Raw genomic sequence first — 26,017 nt, 5'->3', positions numbered from 1 at the left:
GGGCGCCAAGTCATCGAGTATGTACCATAAGAAACATGCTGCAGACAGTCCACCAGACCAAAGAGCTACTGTTTCTTCTGATTTTTGATTGACATTGCAGTACTGATAAGCAAGAATAACTATAGTGATTCCCTCCCTCCTCCAGGAAGAAAGAATCCTCCTGTCTTCTTTTATACTGTCCCCTGATCCTTCTTCGTTCTGTGTCTTTTCTGGGTAAAGATGTGAAGTCCAAACTTGAATGTACTTCTCTAGTAAATAATAAAAATACAGTAAATACACTTAGGCCAACCTAGCAGAGATCACTGGGCATTCTTCTTCATCAGGACGTCATTTTCTCAACCAAACTGTAGGTGGAGGAATGAAGGCCCAGATGATTGAACTGCTGTGTGTTTAGATACAGGATACATTTCTCTTCCTATATGTGTATTTCTGGAAAGACAAGGCCTAGTCTACACATCCATGATCAGGCTGCACCCCCATCCCCACCATCTTCTCTTCTCTTTCTCAACACATTCCTCTCTTACAAAATTTCTTCACTCACCCTACAGATCACCCCGACGGCCTCATTATCTTCTCTGCTCTGGTTCAGAGATTCTCTGTCATGCAGAGACCTATGGGGCTTTTCTGAGCTCAAATATCTATTTATGTGGTTTTTGTGTCTTTTGGTGATCCATGCCTATAATCATAGAATTAGGGAGGTTAGAGGGAGGAGGATTCTACTGGAAGTGTAAGAACAGCCTGGACTATGTGGTAAATATATTCTAAAATATAAAAAGGAAGGAAGGAAGGAAGGAAGGAGGGAGGGAGGGAGAGAAGGAAGGAAGGAAGGAAGACAGGGAGGAGAGGAAGGGAGGGAGGAAAGAAGGAAGGAAAAAAGGGAAAGAGAAAAAGAGAGGGGAAGAAAGAATGAAATAGAGAAAGAGTGAGCATTGATCTGCCCTTAAAACATCTGACCACACTTAAGGACGTGTTTTCTAGTGTATTGTATGTTATTAATACAATAAGTTAAATCTTTCTTTTATATATATATAAGTATCCTAATATATGATGCCTAAATGAAAGTAGTTTATCAAGTCGATCATTTTGTACTATTATGTATTTCTATAAATATTTACTCCTCCAAAAGCTAGTCTTTAAATTGCCTTTAAAACTATACACCAATTAGACATCTATCCATCCCTACATTTTTAAGCTAAATATCTTTTTTAAACATCAAGATAAAAATCATATGAGCATGATATAGAAACTTGGCTTAAATGAGGTCTTTATAATTTCAGAACCAACTCTCTAATGTCAAATAAATGAAGATTTAACCAGCTGTAGTTTAGTTAACAACATACCAATAGTGACAAGCAGGTACATCTCAATGTGAGAGCTGCCAAAAACACTGTAGGATATTTCCAGTATTCTGTACTCCATTTAGGAAATGTTTGAGATATTGCATTCAAATCATACTTAATACTTCTAATGCTCCCCTCTCTGTATAAATTTTTATCCAAGAAAAAGACCTCTTAACATATTTACAAAAAAAAAAATGTAAAGCTTGATCTTTGCTCTTAAGGTACTTAAATTAAGGAGAGAAAGAAAGCAGAAAGTGTCTGGAGACACAAAGGTTTTAGAACATTTTTGTTAAGCTCAGAAAAAAATTGTGAAAGATTCTAAAAAGTCACACATCTGTCTTTCCAAGAATTTAAATTGTAGATCTTAAAAGTATAATCTAGGATGAGCTTGGTCAGACTCCTTCAATCCAAAGTCTTAGGATTTGCCTACAGAAAGAACAATGTGTAACCACATGCTTTTTAAAGAAGCGAACACATAATATTAGCCAAATATATGTCAATTTTCACCAACAAATTCATTTTCACGAAGCAACCAAAAATATTTCACAGATAGTCTACTCCCAGGATTTATAAAATATAGAGGGAGAGAGAGGTTCAGTTTGTGTGGTATCTTCACTGAGGAAGAGACGTTTTATAAAGCTAAGAATGATTCAGAGTGGGAAAATAGCATTAAAATATATTTACTGTTTTTATTGTTTCTAGAAGAATGGATCCTGGACAGACAGCAAGGCCAAGTTTTATTGGAATAATCTTCTACTTATAAACAGATACAGATAAATCTAAAATATATGACTCCCAGTAAGGACCAGGAATCTTGGCCACTGAGAAACAGTTGGTTAATTCTAGGATCATAAAGTTTGTTTTATTTTTGTATCACAAACAATAAGAAAAAAGTGATAAAAAAAAGAATTCTATGATACTTTCATTCTATCAAAAGTTCTAAGAAGGAATTTAAATCATATTTCAAGTACAGTCTCTTAATAGTAACACAAAGTATTGACAGTCAGGCAATTCCAATTTTACTATAAAGGGGAAGATGGCATGAGAGCATTAAACTTGAAATTCTCCTCCTCTAGTGTCTACAAGGCATAAAATCTACAAGGCCTATTGAGACTGCATGCCTTCCTGCAGCAGTTACAGAAATGACTGGAGGTTTGCTACATTACATCCATGCCAGCCTGCAATGTCAGCAGAATTGGCCCTCCATAGTAAACAGCAGACTCTTAAATATTTACTATGTGACAGCAAAGAAAATGAGCAAAACACAGGAAAGAAGGACCATAGCAAATGTTAGATATCCACTGTGTGTTCATTCCTCGGAGTTCATGTATGACAACAACTAGCTTTTCAGCATTTGTTCTGGTTGGTTTTGTGTGTGTGTGTGTGTGTGTGTGTGTGTGTGTGTGTGTGTTTCAACTTGCCTCCATAAAATTGGCCTGTAGACAAGTCTGTGAGGCATTTTCATGGCTGAAGATTGATGTGGAATGGGTCCAGCCCTCTGTGGGCAATGCCATTTCTTAGCAGGTAGCCCTGTGTTACATAAAGCAAGCAGGCTGGAGCAAGCTATGAGGAGCAAGACAGTAAGCAACATTCCTCTACAATCTTTATCTCAGTTTCTGCCTCTGGGTTCCTGAGTTGAGTTTCTGCCCTGACTTCCCTCAGTGATGGAGGGTATGACCTGACAGTTGTAAGATGAAATAACCTCCTGCCTGTCTCTGCAAGTTACTCACAGAAAGCCAACTAAGGCAGAACCCAAAAGAGTAAAGTGCGAACTGTGAGCACTAGGGGTGCAGCTCTGGGGATAGTCCTAAAGATGTCAGGACATCAGCTCTGTCCCACAAGTTATAAAAAGCCAATGAGCAAGGTCAACAGTGACACAGTCACCTGTGTGTTTCCTAAATCTCATTTGAGTAGCAGTATCTAGGCTGAAGATGTGGAGTAGAAGATAGACCAGCACAGAACTCACCACATAATTCCAAAGGAGTCATAAAAGGTTGAACTAGAAAAATGATGCCAACAAGAGTACACTTAGGAGGTCTTGGTGATTAAATACTGGGGTGAAGGGGGAATGGGAATGACCTGTGGTATTACTTAGTAAATATTTACAGCATGCTTAAGTATGGTGGCAATTTTTGTGAGTGGTTTATTAATCCAAACCTACTTAATACTTATGTAAAGGTCTATGGGGATTTGTGTGTTTGAATACTTGGCCATAGGAAGTGGCACTATTAGGAGGTATGGCCTTGTTGGAGGAAGTGTGTCACTGTGCAGGTCAGCTTTAAGGTCCCTGATGCCCAGGATTCACCCAGTGTGGAATCAGCTTCCTCCTGCTACCTTCAGATCAAGTTATAGAACTCCTGGCTCCTCCAGCACCAACCCTACCTGCACTATACCACGCTTCCTACCATCATAATGGACTGAACATCAAACACTGCAAGCCATCCTAAATTAAATGTTTTTTTCTTTATAAGAGTTACCTTGGCCATGGTATTCTTCAGAGCAATGAAACCCTAACTAAGACAGTTTCCCAGAACTATGAAGTGAGGAGCAGTTAACAGACTCTCATATTTGCACTGTACATATGCTTTACTGAAAACACTAGTGATATATGTTGGCAGAAGAAACTAAATGAATTCACTGTTCTTTCTGAAAAAGACAAGGGAGATTCTCCCCTTGGTGTCTTCATTTCATATGTTTTATAATACAAAGAACTTTATATGAAAGAAAATAAACAAAGTACAGGGAAATTAAGTGGGGGGAGGTCTATGGGGTAGACAGTATTAAGAAGTAAATTTTATAAATGTTTAAAACACCAGATCATCAGCAATGAATCCACTTTGGCGATAGTCATGCTACTTATCCTTGGTTAAATCATAATTTTACCATGAACAGAAACTCGGATGTTATGCCATTAGCTCCAGTAAACTTGTTCACCAAACTGATGCACATAAGTATCTGACTCCCTAGAGTTCACAACCTGTGCACTGTGACCCCTTTGGGGGTTGCATATCAGATATCCTGCATATCAGATATTTACATTACAATTCATAACAACAACAAAATTACACTTATAAAATAGCAATGAAAGTCATTTTATGGTCAGGGGTCACAACAACATGAGGAGTTGTGATGAAGGGTCACAGCATTAGGAAGGTGGAGAACCATCGCTCCAGGGGAGGAGCATGATTTGGGGTCACTATGAAGGGCATATTGAGAATATGAGTGGAGAGAATGCTAAAAATCCCTCAGCTGAGAGTCAAGCAAAGGGAAAGAATAACCTTGGGATAAACAAAAACAGAACTGGAAAATTGGAAATATAATAAATGAAGAGAGGGAAGAGAGAGAGGAGACAGAGAAAGCAAGGAGAGAAAGATTAAAATGCCAATAACTTTAGCCTTATTAAAGTCCCTTATAGCCTCTGAAATGAAAGGTCTTAATATTAAAGAGTGCAAGAATAAGTAGAGTTGTGAGAAAACAGTGGGACACTAAGCAGGACTTGGCTTAGAAACAGAAACCTAAATATAATAGCCAGTTTTCAAAGGCAGGGCAGCCAGCCTCACTGGATGCAAGGGGAAGTTACGGGTTCTTCTATGCATAGGTGCTTGAAAAATGCTCTGAAAGCAGGGTTACATGCTAGAAGAAATGCTGTACCCCATCCCCCTTTGTTTTTCTTGTGATTTGTGGAATATGAAAGTTAGGGGAGAGGCGAGAGGGAGGAAGAACAGACAGAAGGGGAGCCCTGAGAAACAGAGGCATAAGAATGCAGGTTAATAAAATTTCAGCAGAAGTGGAAGGAAGAAAGTCATTGGTTGTGGGGCACAGGGATGCTCAAGAAAAGACCTGGGTGTCAGCAGCGGGGAGGGGGGCATCTATGCATCTGTGCTCAGCGGATTGACAGGAAAACAAAACAGAAAAGCCAGAGCCTAAATCAGTAAACACAAAGGTGTGGTCTACGGACCCCTGAGGTCTCTAAAAGTCAAGAAATAGACAAGGTAAATTTTTATTTTAACAATTCTATAGAATTATATGGCTTTTGCAAGAGTAAGTTAGAGCTAATATGGAAAGTATGGTTGATAAAACAGCCAGCACTGTGAATGAACTCTGTCCCACTACTCACCAGTGTATGCCGCATAGACTCACATCCACAGGCAACAAAAAGAAGCCCCGCCCCGCCCCGCCCCGCCCCGCCCCGCCCCGCCCCGCCCCGCCCCGCCCGGCTTTATGACCAGTCACTCCACAGATATATCTCTGCGCTTTGACAAGTTATGAGCCTCTATATCAACTGCACAAAGATGCTTTTCTGATAAGGTCGGAGAGATGTCCTGTATAGAGATACATATTTAGAAGGCAGTTTGATACTGTGTCTATTTAACAAAAAAAATAAATAAAATAGTAGCTTCATCACTGGTTGGAGCCCATGAGCTCCACAACCTAATTCTTGGCCAGATTTACAAGACCAGGAATCAATTTCTTCCTGTGGATAGCGCCTTAAATCTAATCAGAAAGTGTTTTTACCCCTATAACATTCATGTTATATATCTTGACAGACTGGTCATTATTATAGTGGTCAGGAGTCACGGCTGGGAGAAACCGATGACCACTTTTCTCCCCATAGCAACCTAAAAAACACCTTCTGGTATTGTGAAAGCAAGCCAGCAGAAATGAAGCTTCCAGGGCAGTGTCAGCTTGATTTTTCAAAGTCCTATGACCAAAATATGTGGTACCTTCAGCAAATGGAGTCTTGTCATCAAGTCCTGCATTTGGGGGAGGGGGGGGGCAGCGGGGAGAGTCTCTTATTTCCCGCTGCACCAACAACTGAAAGGGAGTATCGATGCATGAATAAAAATTAATTTTATAAAATTTCCTCCATTGGAGGCTGAGGAGATGTCTCAGTAAGTAAAAACACTTGCAGTCCAACCGTGAGGACCTGAATTCAAATCCCTAGCACCCACATAAAAAGTTGAGTGTGTTCCTGAGTGTACTGTAACCCCAGTACTGTGGAGGTTAGATATAGGAGGGTTGCTGGGACTTCTGGCTTCCAGCATGGCTCTAGATTCAGGGAAAGACTCTGTCTCAAGAGAATAAAGCTAAACAATAGAAGAGGACCCCCACCATCCTCCTCTGGTCTCTCCATATTCACAGCTGCACATATACCATGTTTGCATCAACACATATATACAGTACACATAGATACAGTACAAACACACAAGCATGCAGATAGCCTGACTCTTGACATCCTGTGTGAGAAAACGGGAAGTACACATAGAACATTCACCAACCACAGAGGGTTGTCACTCACAAGGAAATGTACCTGGGTAGTTGTCACAGCTGTAACAGAAACCATGTATTTTTTTCCATAGGACACTATTCTCATCTGAAGAATAACTGAAAGACAGATGTCTAAACTGACTTGAATCATATGTTTGGCTGATGTTTTCTTTAAAATGAAGAAGGTGAATTTATCACCTCAAGTATGACTGTAACTATTGATTATTGGTGAGGAGATTCTGGCTTCACAACAAAATTGGAAATAAAAAAAAAAAAAAGGTCTTGATAGTATCACAATGTTAGGAATTTCTCCAAAACTGCTAGTGGCAGTATTAACAAGTGTGGATAGCTATTAGTGGAACAGGGTCCTTTTGGCATTTGGAAACCAATAGGATGCTGTGAACTAATAGTGGCAATGACCATTGGGCAATATGCAATATTGCCCAATATGGTTAAGTAGACTATTCATTCAAAATAGGAGACCAGCTTGGGGTCTACAAGTACCACAGGATTTAAGAATTATTTAAGTAGTTTCAATTCCCATTATCCAGCCTCCCTGTAAGACATGAAGATTGACTGAGTTTAGTTCCAAAGAAAATAGCCACAATTATTTATAAAGATCACTAAATTTTTCTCTTCTTTCCAACCACAATCTGAGTAATGCCAACATTCTTCAGTTCTCTTCTTATACCTCAGCCACCTGTGTTGTGCCTGACTGAGATGGAATCAGATGCAAGAACCTAACTGCCTACCTCCAACTCATACAGTTAAAAGAATGGCCCAGACATATTGCCATTCTTCCTACTAAATATCTTTTTGCTGATTTGGGCGAGAGGATTTGGGAGGACATTCCTTAAAAATAAAAAAAAATAAAAAAAAAACTTATTTGTTTTTCTGTGTCATATTTGTGTTGTTTATTTTGCTAAACTGCTAAAGAAATGTGGTTTTCTAAGTTTCTCAGTCTTAACTTCTAATGTGATGAATTATGATTTAAAAAAAAAAATCTGCTGTATGAGGTAGTTTTCTCGTTACTGCAACCAAGTACCTGGTAAGACGCAAAGTTTAAAGGGAAAGGTTTATTTAGACTTACAGTGTAAGGGGATACAGTTCTACATGACGGGGGAAGGCATGGCATCAGGAGTGAGGCAGGCGGTCATGTTGCAACTGCAATGCAAAGCATACAGTGGGAAAGAATTGTGGCCGGGCTATAAAACCTCAGGAACGCCCTCCCAACAACCATTGCCTTCATCCAAGCCCCATCTTGTATGTGCTCTGCAGTATCAGCAGCAGCTGAGGACCAAAAGCTCTAACACTGAGCTGTGAGATATATTTTACATCAAGCATAATGCCTACATAAACAGAAGTTTTGTGAGTGCTCAATAATTTTTAAGTGAGACTGATAAAGAGTTACCACTGTTCAAATATAAACTGATTGGAGACTATACTAGGCTCGTGGCCAACATCTATAGCTAGAAAATAAAGAATACAACCCATTCTTTAAAATAAACTCCAGACTTGAAGAATTTAGCTTTTTATTTTTAAGCTCTAAACCAAGGAATCTAACTACATCTTATTGAAGGGCTATGTACCAGTCCTAAAAATAATAGTCTAAAAATAATATTGTATCAAAATTCAATTGTCTTCTAATTATCTATGCACATTCAAATGTTAATAATAGGATGTAGCTACAAAACACATAACATGCTCCCCAGATGAAACACTGTATGGCCTTCTTTCTTTGAGCTTCTAACCACTGTAATTAGTCCATGTATAGTATTTATGACTCCAGTTTTCATTAACAGCTGTTAATCATGTGTTCCATTAACAGGCACTCTCAGAAACATTCAGGACTAAACTCTGAAAATGAGTGTAAATTTGTGGCAATTATATGAACACCTAAAGCCATAGACACTGAAATCCAAAAAAAAAAAGAAGAGTGACTTTTAACTCATTGCAAGATCCATCCATATGGTGACTAAATGCATTTTTACATAAATCATTTCATAAAAATGTTTTATTATATAGACTTGATAGTAAAATTAAATCTATACCAGTAGGTAATAAATTATTCTTGATTCAAATGGAAAACCAAGGATTAGCAAGAAACATCAGTGGAAAGGCAATTGTTCCTGCGGACAAAATACTAAGGCTCTAGGAAATTAAAGTTCACATGGTTGGAATCCAGGCTATGTAAAATGTTTAGTATTTCGGTTGGCAGAGTCATTTTTGAGTAGTCTGCCTCCTTTTGTGGGAGACTTAAGCTTCCATGAAGACCTTCAGATCACCCTGGAAGGAATGGAGAAAACTAAGAAATAACGTGTAAGTTGAACTTTGGTCCTTGCAGTGTCTATTGAGTGCTATGAAATTATTTCTGTGTAACTTTTCAATAGGTTTTTTCAAGACTAACTTAATATTCATATTTAACAGATAAATTATATTTAGTTGTATTTTCTCGACATGTATATTGAATGAATAGGACATACATGAAATAGGGAGGAGAGAGAGAGAGAGAGAGAGAGAGAGAGAGAGAGAGGAAATGGTGTTCAGGAAATTTTGCATTTGGGGTAATGGAAGGATGGTAAATTACTCTCAGTGAAACACAAAAAAAGTAGCAATGGAAGGGAAATATTGATCTCAGATGAGAACACATGGTTAAATAAATTTCAGGTTCATACTCTGAGAAGAAAACTATGATTCAGCGAGGTAAAGTAACATATCAAACTCCCAGTGCTAGAGATTACAGGGCTATGTCACAAAATGACCCGATAGCAAAGGCAGCAGTAAGCGCCACATGCCATTCCCAAGAAGTAGGTAAAGATGGTTCTGTGTTTCCTGGGGAGACAGATGAATGCTGAGCACACAGATTTCAGCTCACTCGTGTGGACTGACACAGTTATTCCTAGGAGAATACATTTAAAGTTATTTTAGCAGCCTCTAGGAAACCTTATCTACATTATTTCTGGAATTACACCTTTTAATGCTAAAGGGTAAATATAATACCAAATGTTGGCCAAAAGTCTACAATGGATAGTTTATCTGTAAGTTATCTTTTTTTTTTCAGAATGAATGACTAAAAGTAAAATTACATGTTCCTTCTAAGCTTGCCTCCCACCGTCTGTAAGAGTTCAGTTAAACTTTCCACAAACAAGGGAGGGCATTTATTTCCAGTATTTATAGTTAAAACTATGGGTATGCGCATGCGTAGGCATGCACAGTGATGCTGAGAAAGCACACTACTGCTGAATTTATGGTTGTTATTTCTTCAGAAGCACTTGTGAACTTAGACGTGAGATCGAACATTTTTAAAATGCACTCCTGCTCCTCAAGGATCTTGCTTAAGGTTATTTCACACTCAGAAGAGCTGTGGAATTCCTTTTGGATTCTCCACAGTAGGAAGAATAAAATCTCTGCATGATTCTGTAGCCAGCTCCCCAGAAGCTTGGGAGCATGGAGGACGGGCAAAAGCTAACAATAAATCTTTCTAAGCAGGTCCACGAGACTGGAGCTAGCAGGGGTAGTAGGAACCTTAGTGGGTTTTACAGGTTATTACCCCTCCTCCCTCACTTCTGTAATGTGTTCTTGTGGTTCTTCTTCATTAGGAAAAAAAATCAGATTCAAACAGACCTTCTAATGTAAGAGAAATTGAGGGAGTTGGACCACATGAAACAGGCTTGTTTCACTTTTTTTTTTTTCTTTTTCAGAAAAAGACCATTGTTGCTTTGAACAGATTTGTGGGATTGAATTTTGAGGAACTGAAGTTTTATTTTTGCTTTAGATACAGGGATCGAAGTGAAGGACAACACTAGTGGGTCACCAGTCCTAATTAATTGCATATGGTCAGTTGAGACAGAAGAGTGTTGAAGTATAAGGGTCCTTGAGATTGTAACAGATCAATGACTTTCCTCGCTGATGTGAACACCCTACCAACTGCATGGTTGTTACAAAGAAACTTAGCTATCTCTCTTCCCACCCTCTCTGCAACGTTCCTGCTTCTGCTCCCCCTTACCTTACTTTACACTCGTTTACACGGAAGTACATGGAGACACCGAGGAGGCTGACTCTCCGAGTTGCTTTGCGCAAAATCCACTCCTCTCTCCTCCCTCCTCTCTAGCCTCTGGATCTCTCACAGCCCGCGCTCCCTCCTTTCCACCCAGAGAGTGGCGCTTTGGGATGCTAGGGATGTGCCTCCGTGTACTTCTAAGGTGGGAGGGGGCTACAAGCAGAGGAGAATTTCAGACGTTCAGACGTTGCTTTCTGCCTGCCGCTCTTCTCTGGTTCCACTAGGGCTGGTCTGTGTAAGAAACTGACGGAGCCTAGGGCAGCTGTGAGAGGAAAAGGCTGGGGCGCGTGGAACCCGAAAAGTCTGGGTGCTCTCAGTTACAGCCTATCGAGTCCGCAGCAGGCCTTCAGCACCATGGACAGCAGCGCCGGCCCCGGGAACACCAGCGACTGCTCTGACCCCTTAGCTCAGGCAAGTTGCTCCCCAGCACCGGGCTCCTGGCTCAACTTGTCCCATGTAGATGGCAACCAGTCCGACCCATGCGGTCTGAACCGCACCGGGCTTGGCGGGAGCGACAGCCTGTGCTCTCAGACCGGCAGCCCTTCCATGGTCACAGCCATCACCATCATGGCCCTCTACTCTATCGTGTGTGTTGTGGGCCTCTTCGGAAACTTCCTGGTCATGTATGTGATTGTAAGGTAAGGAATGTTCTGAATGCCTATCTCCTGGGGGGCGGGGGAGAAGTAAACAGGGTACAAAGAGGGGGTGGCTTGAATAGAGCACTTGCTGTTTGTGTGTGAACTTTTACTTTTCTGGGTTTTGTTGGTTGGTTTTGGTTTTTTTTTTTTTTTTCTCCCTCCCTTGATAAAGCAGTGTTCAAAATTCCAAAGAAAAGACGTTTCTTTGGCCAAAGTTATTAAGATATGGAAGTGGGAGGCTCCATCTTAGATCCCCTTCTCATTCTAAGCCAAGGTGGTCTTTGAAGCATGTCTTGCAGTCAATCATCTCTCCGCATGAGCTGTAAGAACAGTGAGTTGTAAACAGTGAGGAGGGGAATCTAGTTTGTTTCCCCCGATTGAAGGACAGAGGCTTCTCAGTAAGTTAAAGAAATGGACTCCCTAACTTTCTTAGACCTGCTGGTTTAAGCTGGACCACAGCCCCACCCCTTCTCCTGTGTTCTGGCAGTCTTTATCTTACACTTCTTCCATCCTGAGACTGCCCCAGGTGGAAGGAGCTTTCCTGGCATCTCTCCAGAGCAGGGTAGCTTAGATGTAGCAACTATGTTGCTGTGGTGTTTAGCCCAGTTCTCACTTTCTTCCTGCAATTCTGCTGAGGGAGTCCCAAGTGGGATCTGGAATTGCTGGGTAGCTCAGGGCATCTACAGGGCATAACTATTTTTTTTCAATGCTTGCAAACATGGAGAGCAATTAGGAAAGTTAAAACCACCCACGTTCTGCATCACTGGGAGTTGTTTGGGATGGTCGAGAGAGGAAAGCATCTCTATCTAGTGAAATTACTTTCAAGGAGTTTGAGGTCTGCTTTCTGTCGTTTAGGGTGTTCTGGATGAACATGGCAAAGACTGGAAATGATATTGTGTTGGCACAGAGTTACATCTTCAGATTCAGTCTGTTACTATGGAGTACTTATCTAGCCACTTTTGATAAAGTAGATGGATATCCCAGCACTTTAAAATGGCTCCTGATTTGAGTCTTCTTCCCAGTGGGGTTATGTGGCATCATGAGCTTGGCACTTTCATGTTTAGTTACAATATTTGCTTCACCTATTCAGCACACATGTCACAGACTTCAACAGAGCTCTCAGAGTCATTTCCCTCATTATGCTTTTGTTCCCAGGGTACTGCAAACTGCTTGTCTGATTTCTTTAATTAATGATTGTTTAAAGTAAAGCTGATTTCTCTGGTCTTTGGGTGAAGGATGTGTCTCTGAGAAAAGAGCACCATCTATTGAAAGGAAGGTTAACAGCAGAAGGAAAAACACAGGGAGGAAATCAATACAGAAATGTATGCTTGAAGACATTTATTCTCTGTAATTCAAAACAGAGATTCAAATGAGAGATTCAGTCTCATCCCACAGTTAAGGCAGTAATTAAAAGATGGCTTTGGATTAAAAAAAAAAATATGCTATTCATTGTTCCTGGGGGAAAAAAAAACAGAATCATAAAATGACAGAACTGAAATGGGCTTGGGATTTTCTATGCAAGACAATTGAGCCAATACAAAGAAAACCATTTTTTTTTTTTAACTGAGAAAAGACATTCACTACTTCAATGCCCCTGGATGTCACTGTGCTCACAAAATTTTCTGTTTATTATGATTGATATACACTGATGGTTTGAGTTTATTCGTTTGGTTGATCAAGAGAGAAAGCTTGATTTACAGTAGTGATACTAAATCACAAAACACCCCAAATTTATGCATGTGTTCCTGGGTTTAAAAGGTGTGAGATAATTGCCAAAGAATTCAGGAGCCTTTTCTCCTTTTTAGTCTCAGCATCTTCCTCCCTCCTTTTTATCCCCTCTGGCTTCTATTTTTCTATAAAGAGAGCCAGTAGCACAGGAAGCAGCTGGAGCAGACATGGCTTGGTTTTTTCCCAGTGCTAAGTAGGTTCCTGGCTGGGTGGGTTCATTTTAAAAGCATTGCCTCTCACTTGTTCACTTGGAGACACATGGTGACACTGTCTCTCACTGAGAACATGGTATTATGCTTTTTCTCTCTGTACTGAAAGTTCTGACAAAGGCAGTTCTATTTGAAAGGTCAACCCAAACACCCACCTGTGGCAGATCAAGTGCTTAATTCCATGGGCAGATAACCTTCTGGGAATAAGACTGTGAAATAGAAAAAGAGGCAGTTGGATGACACATGAAGTGCTGGTCAAGTGTCTGTGGGTTGAAGATGCTGTACCTAGGTAGCTGAGCTCATTTAGCTGCCTGTCATTTGTAGTGTCCCAGATCAGCTCAGGAACTTTGTCACTCTTTTACAAAAGTATGAGTCCATGAAGTAATAATAGGAGCTCTCTTACATCTACTTCTTAAAACAACAAACATGATTAAGTAGTCCACTAGCTACAGCTGCTGGCTAGATGAAGGTAGTATCATCCTGAATAGCTTAGCATGCTGAGTGAATCATAGATGACTATAATAACAACAGCAACAAAAATAACTGTAGTGCCACTGATGTGATTAATGTCTCTGCTTTCTCAGGACCATCTTTATTTTCCCTTCCACAAAACCATAAATGAGCCAACCTTAGGTAGGATTCTTATAAAGTTCTGTTCTTAGGAATGTAAGAAAAGAAAAAAAGATTCTGTCCTGGATCAGAGACAGGAAATACGACCATGGCTCCACGGAAATATCATAGGTAAACATCACCTAAGAAGACCTTTGGTCTTAAAAAGTGGGGAGGAAATGCTTTGTTCATACATTTCATCTGCTTCAAAGAGGAGTCAGTATTGTGGATTGATAACAGCGATTCACAGTTCAAATAGACACAGAGATATGCATGTATGTGCATAAATATACATACAACTCCACAGCTTTGAATTGAGACCAGACTGCTACTGTCACCATGGGAATAAACAGGTAAAAAGAAATAAATACAGGGGATTTCATCATCTATCATGGTATACTCTGCAAAGTCTCCATGACTACCACAGTATTGCTGTGAGTCTCTGGTTGAAACACAGTCATCAACTAATCGATACATGAACCTGTTCCATGTGTGTTTCTATTTAAGGATATCCTATTTAAACACACGTTATAGGTCAATTGCCACTGAACTCACTTACTACCATGCACATCTGAAGTCCTGTTTACATAATGTCTAGCATACTTTCCATATAAGGCAACTTAACAGCTTCCTTGTGCTTTGGAAACTAGAGAGCATTTTGTCAATATAAATGAGGGCATTTTAAACAGCAAAGTTGCTGTGGCTGGTGAAGTCTAGGGAGGTCTCAGAGACTATTATAACACCTCTAGCTAGTGTTTTCTCCTTCTTGCATGATCAGAGGAATAACTCACAGACGAAAGGAAAAGGCGGAGAATTAGGAGAAAATTCTTTTGCAAAGCAAAAGTAGCCCCCAAGAGGAAGTGAAGGCTTCTCAGGAGAATGTAGAGCAGCAGGCATTTTGGCTGTCCTTTAGGCAAGCATTTTCAGAGGAGAGGATTATTCATGAATTAAGGTAAGGAATTCCAGAGAAGATGTGGGATGTTCCTGAAGTAGGGTTTATTACACTTTTTATCCTTCTATGGAGTTTGGGGGATGGATCATAACGTCGGAGGTAGGATGAGAACAGCCAGTTCTGCAAGGCTAACAATAACGTAACATACTGAAGCACAGTACAATTCCTGGGAGACTTGATCAGTTGTGTTGTTTCCAGCCTGTTTGGGTAGTCTTGGCTCTTAATGTTTGAGCAATCCCATCATGCTCAGCCATATCACAGTTCTGTGGTTGCTCTGCCTTGCCTCTGGCTACCATGCCGTGTGCTTCTCTTTTCCCTCTACCTGGCTAGCCTACTTCAGACTCCTAAAGAAAACCTACAAAGAGGCATGCAAGGCAAACCCTAGCATTCAGGAAGGATGCTGATTCACAGTATGAGAGGCCAGAGGCAGAACGCCACGTGAAAATTTACAGGGTCCTTCAAGTAATTCACAGCTCTCTACAAACCCACACAAGCTTTAGAGTGGATGCAAAGGCCCACAAGTACATCTTAGAGCCAAACGATTTCATTGAAGTAGTCTCTACAGTTTCCTCCTGGAATAAGGGTTGATGGAATATACAGCAATCTTCAAGGAAATAATGTCAACTCTTGGGACCCAAAGGGGATTTGACCTTAGGACTCCTGTAAATACCAAGTCCAGACACCCCAAGCCTTTGTAGTAAATGGCCCAATATTTCCCTTTAACTTTGAGATCTTAAATCATCTGCTGATTGCGTATAATCCCAAGTATAATAGAATTGTGTGAATAGATGGCATGCTGCTGTTTAAGGAAGAACAGCAAGAAGTCTACGTGTTGAGTGCAGTTCTACAAAATCTTCCCAAATGCTTTTGAACTGCAATTGCTTAAGTCTGCAGACACAGAATTCTGTAATGCCGAGAACTTCCTCAAATGAGACAATTAGGAAGTTCAGCTGTCTATTACATGCAGCAGAAAGCTCGCCACACAAATGGAGTGGTATGAAAAGCAAGGTAAACTCCCATAATTCCCTCGTTGCTTTGGCACCAGATAGCTAGGTGCACCATACACAATCAAAATCAGATGTGGCATATTTTATTTTGTATATTGGAGTAAAACTATCAAAATAAACTTGATTTCCATATATTTCTAAAGACAGTGGGTTAAATAGAATTAGAACTGTATGATAGAAACATAGAATGTCTGGGGCATTGTAGGTATTTGGCTCCACCCTCTGGCCTTCAGGTACCTCATTAGTATGTAAATCTCTGTGTCCTACCTGACTGAGGGTGCAGGCTGAATGGAGATTAGACCTTGTGTCAGGAGCCTGGGTTCTGGGGGCGTGGCCGAACCCACAACCCAAGAACCAGGATGCCCTTTCACAGCCGGACAGGGCATAATTTAGGATTTGGTTCCATTGTCTGAGGTCTGACCCTTTATTACCAATGAAGTTCTAAAATAGAGGAGAAATTACCTAATAAATAGTAACTACCCTATAGCTACACCATCACAATGATTTCCATTTAGCACATTTTAGAAGCCATTTTAAGCAACAAAATCTTTGTTCTAATTTTTAATAATGCATTTGTCAAGGCTCTGCCTGAAACTTAATGGCTTAAAGTCTATAAGTCTGCTTGCTCTCTCCAACAGTGAGGGTGGTAGGCATGTACATTGAGCTACATATTCAATTTGGAACATTAAAATTTATGCTAATACCCTAAATGTTTTCATTTAGACACAGTAAAATTTGAGTTTAAACTACACCAAGGTAAGGATCCACTTCATTTTGGAGCACTCAATTGCACACATGCCTTTTGCCCATGGGATGAAGAGTAGAGAGCCACCTTGTCCAGCACTTCTTATAAAAGGCTAGAAAGTAAATGCTTTGTTGCTACAACCAGATAATCCCTGTTCTAATGACTCAACTCTGTCATAGCTTAGAAGAGGGCACAGCCATTATGAAAATAAATGGTAACAATTCTGTTTCAATAAAACTTTATATAAACACTACGGTTTGAACTTCCATGTTGCATTTCCTTACCTTGAAATATTTTTCTTTTGATGTCTGTCAACCACTTAAAAAAAAAATCACAAAATCACTCTTCACTAACAAATTATAGAAAGAAGTGGTCAGCTAGATTTGACCCACAAGATTTTATTGGTCAAAGGCTGGAAAGGAGGTATAAAATTTTCTATTCATGCAGTAGTTATGTTCATAATAGTTATAGACACAAAATTTTGTTAAAATAACATAGTTTTCAAGCTCAGAAAAATGTCAGTAGAAATAGGTAACAACACAGTTAGCACAGATGGGTCTGACAGGCAACATTGCCTTTCCTAACTGATGCTAACGTTGGGTTCTGGTAGGAGCCACATGGGATTGCCTCTATCTCTCCCCAGACTTCTGTCTCTCCATTGGTCCAAATGATTAGCAGCATTCCTGGCCACCCTTAGCCAATGATTAAGGGTGAGTGCTAAGAAAAGAGGATTTCTTTAGGCTTCCCTCTCTTGAATGCTCTTCCTGCTCATCTCAATTCTAGGTAATTTTTCAGGCTTTTACACAGCGTTTTCACCCTCAACCACTCACAGGCTTTTGGGAATGACTGATATTGTCATCTGAGAATTCATATTAACTTCTTAACACATATAATATCTGTCCTCAAAACCATCTGGGCCTGCATACCAACCACAGCCAAACAATGATGTTGCTCGGGGTTTGAAAAGTCTTTTATTTCATTCTTGATGGATAGGGAAGCCCTGCTTCCTTAAGTTTTTACATATATTGCTCATATATAAAATGAGTCTCATTATGACCCTTTCCACTCTGCATGCCCATCATATTCCCTTTCCCTCCTCTGTTTCTTTCTCACATCCACTGATTACCTTATTCCTAACTAGTGCTTCTTCTTATCGAGTACCTTTCTCATGCTTTATTTTATAGTGACCCATCTGATTTCATTTGTGTTGCTTATACAAGCATTGGCAATATTCAAGTGGCTACCCCACTGGAGAAGATGCCTTTCCTTCCATCACCAACCAATAATTGGTTTTAGATCTTCAGGGATAGGCAGGGCCCCCATGAGCCTATTGACATCTTTATGATATTTAAAACACAAAGGCTGATCAGTTTTTTCTTTATTTGTTTTTTTCTCTCCGACGTATAAAACACAATACAGTTGTACTTTGAGCATTTGTTTGCTAGTTCCCAAAAGTTGTTTTGAACACTGTCACTTCTTTAGTTCAGTCTGTCCAGCTGGCTAAAAGGAACCCCAGGTGTTCAGAAGCTGTAGATGATCGTTGACTTCCATCCAAGACCTTTTTTTCAGTAACTTCATGTACATTGTTTGAGATCCCCTTCCTACTTGATACCTTGACAGTTTCATCCATCCACATGTAAATGACATGCGTGATCCTTCAATCAGCTGGGCTCAGCAAACTCCTCCTTGTGGGTACAGCAATACATTAGCTTACACAAATAACCACTGGGCTGAAATCTGTCTGGAGAGCTAAGTTTCAGTAGACTTATAACTGGGTGATGTAGAGTCCACTAGAAACAAACTCTCTTTCTAAAATGTTCTTAGGTGGAGCTGTATCTAAGTTCTAGCAAAGAATCCAGTTTACATAAAAAAAAAATAGTAATAAATGTTGACTTTTTTTTCCTAACTAACCATGGAATGTTATACCCATTGCACAAAACCTTATAACGCTATGAAGCACATCGAAGAAGCTTTCCAGGTCTTCTATAAACATGATTCTCACTCTTGGTTTCAAACTAACATTGCCTAAGAACTTCTTTTTGAAAAGAAGTTGAAAGAGGAGAAAAAAGAGGAGGAAAGAGAGAGGGGGTAGAAGGAGAGAAGGAGGAGAGACCACTGTCCAGAGAGGGATAATTAATCCATAGTCTCTGTAAACTGGTTCTGGGAGTAAACATTTAGAAAGATTGCCCATGCTTCTAATGTGCATCAAAGTTCTTGTAGTTCCAGTCCATCATGCTGATCTTGCAAATGAGAAACCAGTGCCTGTTTTAAGGGGATCTAAAAAAACTGAACTCTGGGAGCGGGTGTAGAGTACACCTAGTAAATTGGCTTCCAGGAGAGCTGAAGCCCAACGCGTTATAATGTTTTTCCTTAAATGTGGCCTTGCGGTTCTCTTCAAAACAGACATGGTAGATAGAGAGCTAAACCAGAAGCAAAGAGACAGGTTCGAACCACTGCCCACTGTAAAATGTTCATGCTAGTTATCCAAATTACTTGACTCTTACTAGTTGATTCTTTATAAAGAAAACTAGCCATGTTTAATCTCAGAGGGATTTCAAATCGAAGTTGGATACTATAGTAAAAGTCTTTGGTTACTCTGAAGTGTTCTGCAAGAGAGAAAAGATGGTTGATTGCTTCCAAATTTTTTCACCCTTCAACCCACACAGGACACAGGCCAGCAGCAGCAGCACAATGGCACCCAGAGCCTTTACTTGACCTAGATCTCAATTTTTATCTATTCAAATAAACTTATCCATAGATTATCTTTTTAACCTATAGAAACAAGGCAAAGCATCGCATGGGTACCACTGTGGTCAGTCTTCCTGTCCTTCCTCTTTACTGTTTCCCAAGGCATTGGGTCACTCCAAAGCCACCTTACTGGAGAGAAGAAATCCTCCAAGTAGAAAATGTATTTGTTTCCCTACCTAATGAGTCTTTTCATATTGGCTAATAAATTCAGAGGGTGGGGAAACTACAAACCAAAATTTTGAACAAAATAGGTTATGAATTCAAAGCCAGCTTGGGCTCCATGAGGAGTTCCAGGCCAGATTGAGAAACTGTTTCAAAAAACAAAAAAAATCAAGCCAAGATTAGATAATTTGATATTTACATATTTTATTATTAAATTTATATGGTAATAAAAGGTGAATCCTGATAACATAGAATGAAACTTTTTAACCGAATTAGAGTTCGTCTGAGTCAGAAAAGAAGTAGTTATATCCACAGCTTTGTCTGCACTTTAGCTTTGGAAAATTAGGCATTTAAAACTCCATCCTACTCCATCCTGACTTTTGTTGAGTCTGACCAGCTAGTCAAAGTGAAATAAGTCAATGTCTACCAACTGCCAAAATCAAGATGGCAAACTTTACAAATAAAGCAATCGTTGAGTGTAGTGTGGGATAACACCCTTGAGGCATACTGTGCCTTCTCAGAACTAAGACTCTAGGAAGAACAGCAGAAAACAGAAGAGGCAGCTTTCTTTGTTTTTCCAACATTCTTCCACTGAGATGCTGGGTTCCATGCCAGTGCGGGGTTGAACTTTCTGTGGAGGAAGATTAAATGTTAATTGAAAAAATGTTGCCAGCAGTACAGCCTGAACATCGGCACCTGATTGTGCTTGCCAAGAAGAATAAAGGAAATTATTACTGACGTGATTTCATTCTTATTCATCCCCTATTGGCTCTGGGAAGAAAAGCACATGGATTGGGTGAGATTAAACATGAGTTTGCTTCTGATGATGGTCTAAGGTTGCTAAAATTAGTTACTGTATTTTAAATGCAGACAGAGCTAATAAAGAACCTTCTTTTATTTTCTTTCCTTCTGATAAACAAAGGAAATCAATTAACCCTTTGTACTATAAATCATACATCCGAGGATTAAAGTTTGTATCTTAAAATTCTATGGATTTTAATGTCTTCATTATATTAAATAATAGTGTTTTCACATAATTATAATGAGGGAAGAAAATGTTAAGTTAGGGGCTCTACTGTAGCCCAGGCTTGCCCCCAAATACTCCTTAGAGTTTAAGACTCTAAAGACCTCGTGGTCCTTCTAACTCCCTTTTCTACACACTGCTAATACTAGTGTGTGAGGCCACACAGGTAGAAGTTGTCTACCAGAGTGTGGTGGTTTAAATAAGACCGCCCCCCACCCCCGTGCCCCAGGCTGACATTTGAATACTTTTCCCTTAGTTGATTGCACTCTTCAGGTAAATTTAAAAGGTGGGGTCTTGCAGAAGGACCTATGTCACTGAGAGCAGGCTTTAAAGTTCAAAACCTGCCTCGAGCCACCCTTCCACCGCTCTGTTCCATGTTTGTGGTCTGAGATGTGAGCTCTCAGGATTCTGCATCAGCTTCTATGCCTGCTACTTCCCCACAATGGTCCCTCTGGAACCAGAAGCCGCCCCCCAATAAACTCTTCCTTTTATAAGTTGCCTTGGTCATGGTGTTTTATCACAGCAACAGAAAAGAAACAGACACACAGAGTGATGTTAAAGAGTATTAAACATAGTTGATATGTCTGTCGAGTACTACGAACAAAGCGCTCTATTTGATGGACCAGATTTCTATCAGAGTGCCAGATTAGATAGCAACCTTCTTTTTCCCAAAAACGCAGTCTAAGGGAGGAGATAAATAAATCATTTTACCAGCAGCGCTCATTCAGCAATATAGACGTTTCAAACAATAGGAAATGAAGGAAAGAAAGAACATGCCTTTGCTTTCAAACACCTTCAATTTGTGTTTGACCTAACGATGTGTCTTCTAATATAGTAAAATCGGTCTAACTCTGGTACAATGGTGAAACCAATGTGCTCCAGTGCACCTGTTACATTTTTCCCCTATACAGTTTTTGATGCTAAATTTATACACAAAATAAAATGAATTGATTGGCATTCTAGTTGAAAGAGACAGCCATAAAATTGAAGAACTAAAGTATTTTGGAATGATAACTACTCAAAGAAGCCCTTTGGAAACAGTTGGTTTTAGACCAATCATGGGTCAGGAACATACTATCTTTAGTACACACGAGCAACAGCTAGAAAACATGTTAGGGCAATAAAAAGTAGTGCTTTAGTAAATATAAGGTCATCATAAATACAAGCCCAGAAAAAGAAACATTAATAAAACAGAATACGTGGTCCCCAGAGATCTGCCTTCCAGAACAGTGTCCCCTCATTAAAACTGAATCCCATGGGAACCATCATCATTGTCATCATCATCATTGTCATCATCATCATCATCATTGTCGTCTCCATTATTAGTGTTTTCTGAACGTTACTATATCCTGGATTCCCTCCTAGCAATACTAAATTACACCACTGTTCTAAACATCCCCAGCCTTGTGTCAACCGATTCAGAAAAGAACTAACATTTTCCAACCTTCATATATGATAAACTTATCTAAGTCTGATTTATCTAGCTAAAAAAGGATAAAAACTAACATTTGAGCAAAAATATCTATGACACTTAACTTTTCAGCTTTTAAAACTGCTACGTTCCACTGCATTGAGGATGGATGTGTAACCCAGTTACTGAGGGCTCATTTAGATGACTGCCTGGTATACTCCCTTCATTTCTATATCTTCCCAGAACCTGTCTAAGACTATTGAGTTACTGGTAGACCCCTGCCTCACTAGAGTCAGAATGACGGAAATAGGAGATCTGGCTCCTTACAAAGTCTGTGTCTGCCAGTTTTCTTTATGTCACACTGTGGCATTCTCAGTGAACATCTTATCTCAGTCTAACTGGGTCTTGTTCACTGAGTCTGCCTTTCAACCTGGGAAAATAGAATCCATTAATTATTTGTAGACTTCTACTGGCATGTCAGTTATGAAGTTATGATACTCCCACACACTATCGCTACCAGCCGTTCATATCTGTGGCCATCTTAGCTGATACTCATGTCAATAAATGTGCTGGAGACGAGTGCTGTACCAGGCTCAGGACTGTATATTTATTATTTAGCCAAGAGCCATGGCTTTTCCATAGTTCCAGTTAAGTCTCTGTCTCTCTGTCTCTCTCTGTCTTTCTATTTGTCTCTGTCTCTGTCTCTGTCTCTGTCTCTCTCTCTCTCTCTCTCTCTCTCTCTCTCTCTCTCACAGACACACAAACAGAAAAAGAGAGGGAGAGAGAACTTTCCACTCTTGTATTTAAAATACAATAGGCCATGGGATGTAAGACATCTGGAACATTATAGTACTCTAATTTACTATAATATTGTATTTAATATTATAAAGTTTATTTTAAAATAAAAACTTGTAAATAAATAAAAACATCACATACCAATATATATAATATACTATAACCAGATATATAATATAACCAAAACATATTTTATGTAATTACCTTCCAACTCCACATCCCAAGAAGAACTAGAACTGGGGTACCAAGTATCTTAATCTCCAGTCTCACTACTAAGGTCTGTTACCTGCATCCAGTCCTTCCTCATACCCATCTATTTAGACTTTCTTGTTCTCTTTTTATTCATGTTAAAGTGTATCCATATGTACGTTTCTTTACACACACACACACACACACACACACACACACACACACACATATATATATATATATATATATATATATATATATATATATATACATATTATTGGCCAGATTATATTATGTTAATATTGCAATCATTTTTAAACTTCTGCTTTTCCATGTCCTGCTTCTAGTTTGTAAAAATAACAATGCTAAGCTTGGGCTACAGCTCAGTGGTAGGAAGCTTGGCAGACAACTCTGAGTCCTGGGTTCAATTCCTGGCACTATGGAGAAAACGAAAGGAATGAAAAGAACAGAACAGAACAATGTTCAGAGGACTGTTCCTCAGCAGCTAATGACTGAAAGAAAAATTGGAATTCTCTAAAGTAAAATTCTTGGGGCTGGAGAGATAGATGGCTCAGTGGTAAAGGGCACATGCTGCTCTGAAGACACAAGTTGGGTCCCCAGCACCCATGTTGGACAGCTCACAACTACCTGTAATTCCAGTTCTAGAATATCTGATGTATTGGGCCTCTGTGGACCTTCCCTTATTCACACGTACCCATCCATACACATGACACATGTTCATACACATAAGTAAGAGTAAGAAAACAAATATTTTATAAATATTTTAAAGGTTAAAATTATTGTAAAAGGAGATGCCATGGTTTGATTTGGATCTTTATGTGGATAAAGATTCCACATTTATCTTGGAGGAAGGATGCTGATCTGTAGAGACTTGGCCTTTTCATTCTCCCACTTCATCCTCCAAAGATACTCATGGAGGGGGTCTGTGGAAGCCACAGTGACTAACGCAAGTTGAATCTGAAAAAATAAAATCTTCAAGTATCTAAAAGAAGAAGAGGATGAGGAGGAGAAAGAGGAAGAGAAAAAGAAAGAGAAAGAAAGAAAGAAGCCTATTCTGATGAAGAGCAGCAACTTCATTCCATAATTTCTGCTAAAGCATCCACCTAAATAAATAAAAAGATAAGCTATTCTACCCTGTATCTGCATCTCCCAACAGAAACAGTAGATGGGGAGACTCTGAGCAGGTCACCTGCCATCAGTACTAAGTCCAGGTCACAGGCACGCCTGCGTGGCCTGGAGATCCTGGGTACAAGAGGCAGATGCAAAGGCTTTTACTCATGCTTCTATCTAGAACTCTCCTCATCATCATCATCCTCATCCTCATCCTCTTTATCCTCCTCATTCTCTTCACCCTCCTCCTCTTCCTATCCTCCTCCTTCTCATCCTCCTCACCATCATTGGCTGGTGCAAGTCATTCATGAACAGTATGAAAACCAAGCCTCATCATTTCCCAGACAGATTCCTTGAATAGACTACTCCACTTCATTGTGTTCCATTACTGAGAAGCAGATTGAAAAAAGAAACAAGGTATCCCGAGGAATCTTCGATAAGTGGAATCCTACTTTGTTGGAAGTAGACCCTAAGCTAATGTGGAGAAAAGAGTCCTTAGTTGTGAATTTTTCACCTGAAAACCCAGTGAAGCTATGCCTCAGCAGAACAAAGAATCTGGAGTGGCAAACGTTGTGACAGCAGGTGAATAGGATGGGCTCCCTCCACAACAGGTAGGAAGATATGGAATATATATATATATATATATATATATATATATATATATCATTATATATATATATCATTATATATAATATATAACATTATATATAATATATAACATTATATATAAATTAATTAATATATTATATATAAATTAATATATTATATAATTTCCAAACTCATCAAACATTTTTTAAATAAACCATATGGTAGGAAAAAATGTTACTAATACAAAACTAAGAGGAAGTTTCAAAAATAATAGATGATTCCCAAGCACAATACAGCACTGCATAGAGAGCTTCCACATGAAAATATAAATCATCTTTGTATTTGGAGTTTTCCTATTAAAACCACACTTAAATTCCTTTTTTTCTGTGACTGAAACATTGCTAGTGCCAAATGAGTTCGTTCCAAGTTGGAAGCCAACCCTATATTGGTTTAATAACCCTGTCGCACCAGAAGACTGAACTTCCAGCCTTTAAAAAACTAGTGAAACTTCCTTGCTCTGCCAAATTACTAGTTTATTCATGAATCATATTTTCCCCAACAAATGCTATTGAATTCTCTACAGGAGAAGGGAAATACCAAAAAATCTCGGCCTGAAAATACTTACAAGAAAGAAAGGGAAGAAAAAGGCTCACTAAGCTGCTTTCTGTTTCCTAGAAAAAGTCCAGGTCGGCATGATATTTAAGTACAAAAAAAAAATTATGTAATTATCATGAATATGTAATTTTATGTAAATCAGGATCCCAGGGAGCTAAATTGCATTACCTTTATTTTTCATTCAATTGGCCCTGAAAGCTACCATTGCAGACACTAATGAAACGTTAAACTACTTAGGTAGCAGCAGGTGTCTGAGCACACTGAAATGGTAAGAAAGGAATGCCCAGCTGCCTTTTGACAAATGGGATTTCAACTTAAATTGCCATGAGCATTAATCAAATTACTCTTAAAAACTTAATAACCATCAGAAGTTTCTTTTTTTTCCCCCACATTTAATCCCTCTCATTCTGAAACCTGGAATATGGTTCTCCTCTTCAGGAGCATCAGCGTATTTATAACTACAGTGTTAAATAGTTTCTTGTCTGAAATTTGTTAGGAATCTCGGTGGTATTTAAAATACAGGTAAGACTCATAAGGGTCTCCACTGCTACCAGGGATTTTGTGAACATCTATTTGCACAAATGTGGGGTGAGATGTTTAGAAACCATACTAAGCTTGATAAAACTGATTATCTTGCAGGTAGTTCATGTCTAGGAAATGTATGCTGAATTGTAGAGCTGACAGGCCAGACTTCGCAAAAGACATGGATATAAATTCTGTCTCCTGTCATTCTGATTCGTCCCCTAACCCTCTTTGTAGTAATGCTGACACAGTATAAGCATTTATCATGTTAATTAT

General features: G+C 39.4%; 1 protein-coding gene across 1 annotated transcript in view; it reads left to right on the top strand.

Annotated features, from left to right (window-relative positions):
* Positions 1-10,818: 10,818 nt before the first annotated feature.
* Positions 10,819-26,017, top strand: part of Oprm1 (opioid receptor mu 1) — a 62,646-nt gene continuing 47,447 nt past the window's right edge. Inside the window, exon 1 of the mRNA XM_076926738.1 lies at positions 10,819-11,306. Within this exon, the coding sequence (XP_076782853.1) occupies positions 11,023-11,306 (284 nt within the window). The 5' untranslated portion in view covers positions 10,819-11,022. The remainder of the gene's footprint in view (positions 11,307-26,017) is intronic.

This window comes from Arvicanthis niloticus, chromosome 28, assembly GCF_011762505.2.
Source record: "Arvicanthis niloticus isolate mArvNil1 chromosome 28, mArvNil1.pat.X, whole genome shotgun sequence".
NCBI classification, from domain to species: Eukaryota; Metazoa; Chordata; class Mammalia; order Rodentia; family Muridae; genus Arvicanthis; species Arvicanthis niloticus.
The sequence above is the reverse complement of the archived record's forward strand: the minus strand, read 5'-3'. Positions and strand labels throughout refer to the sequence as shown.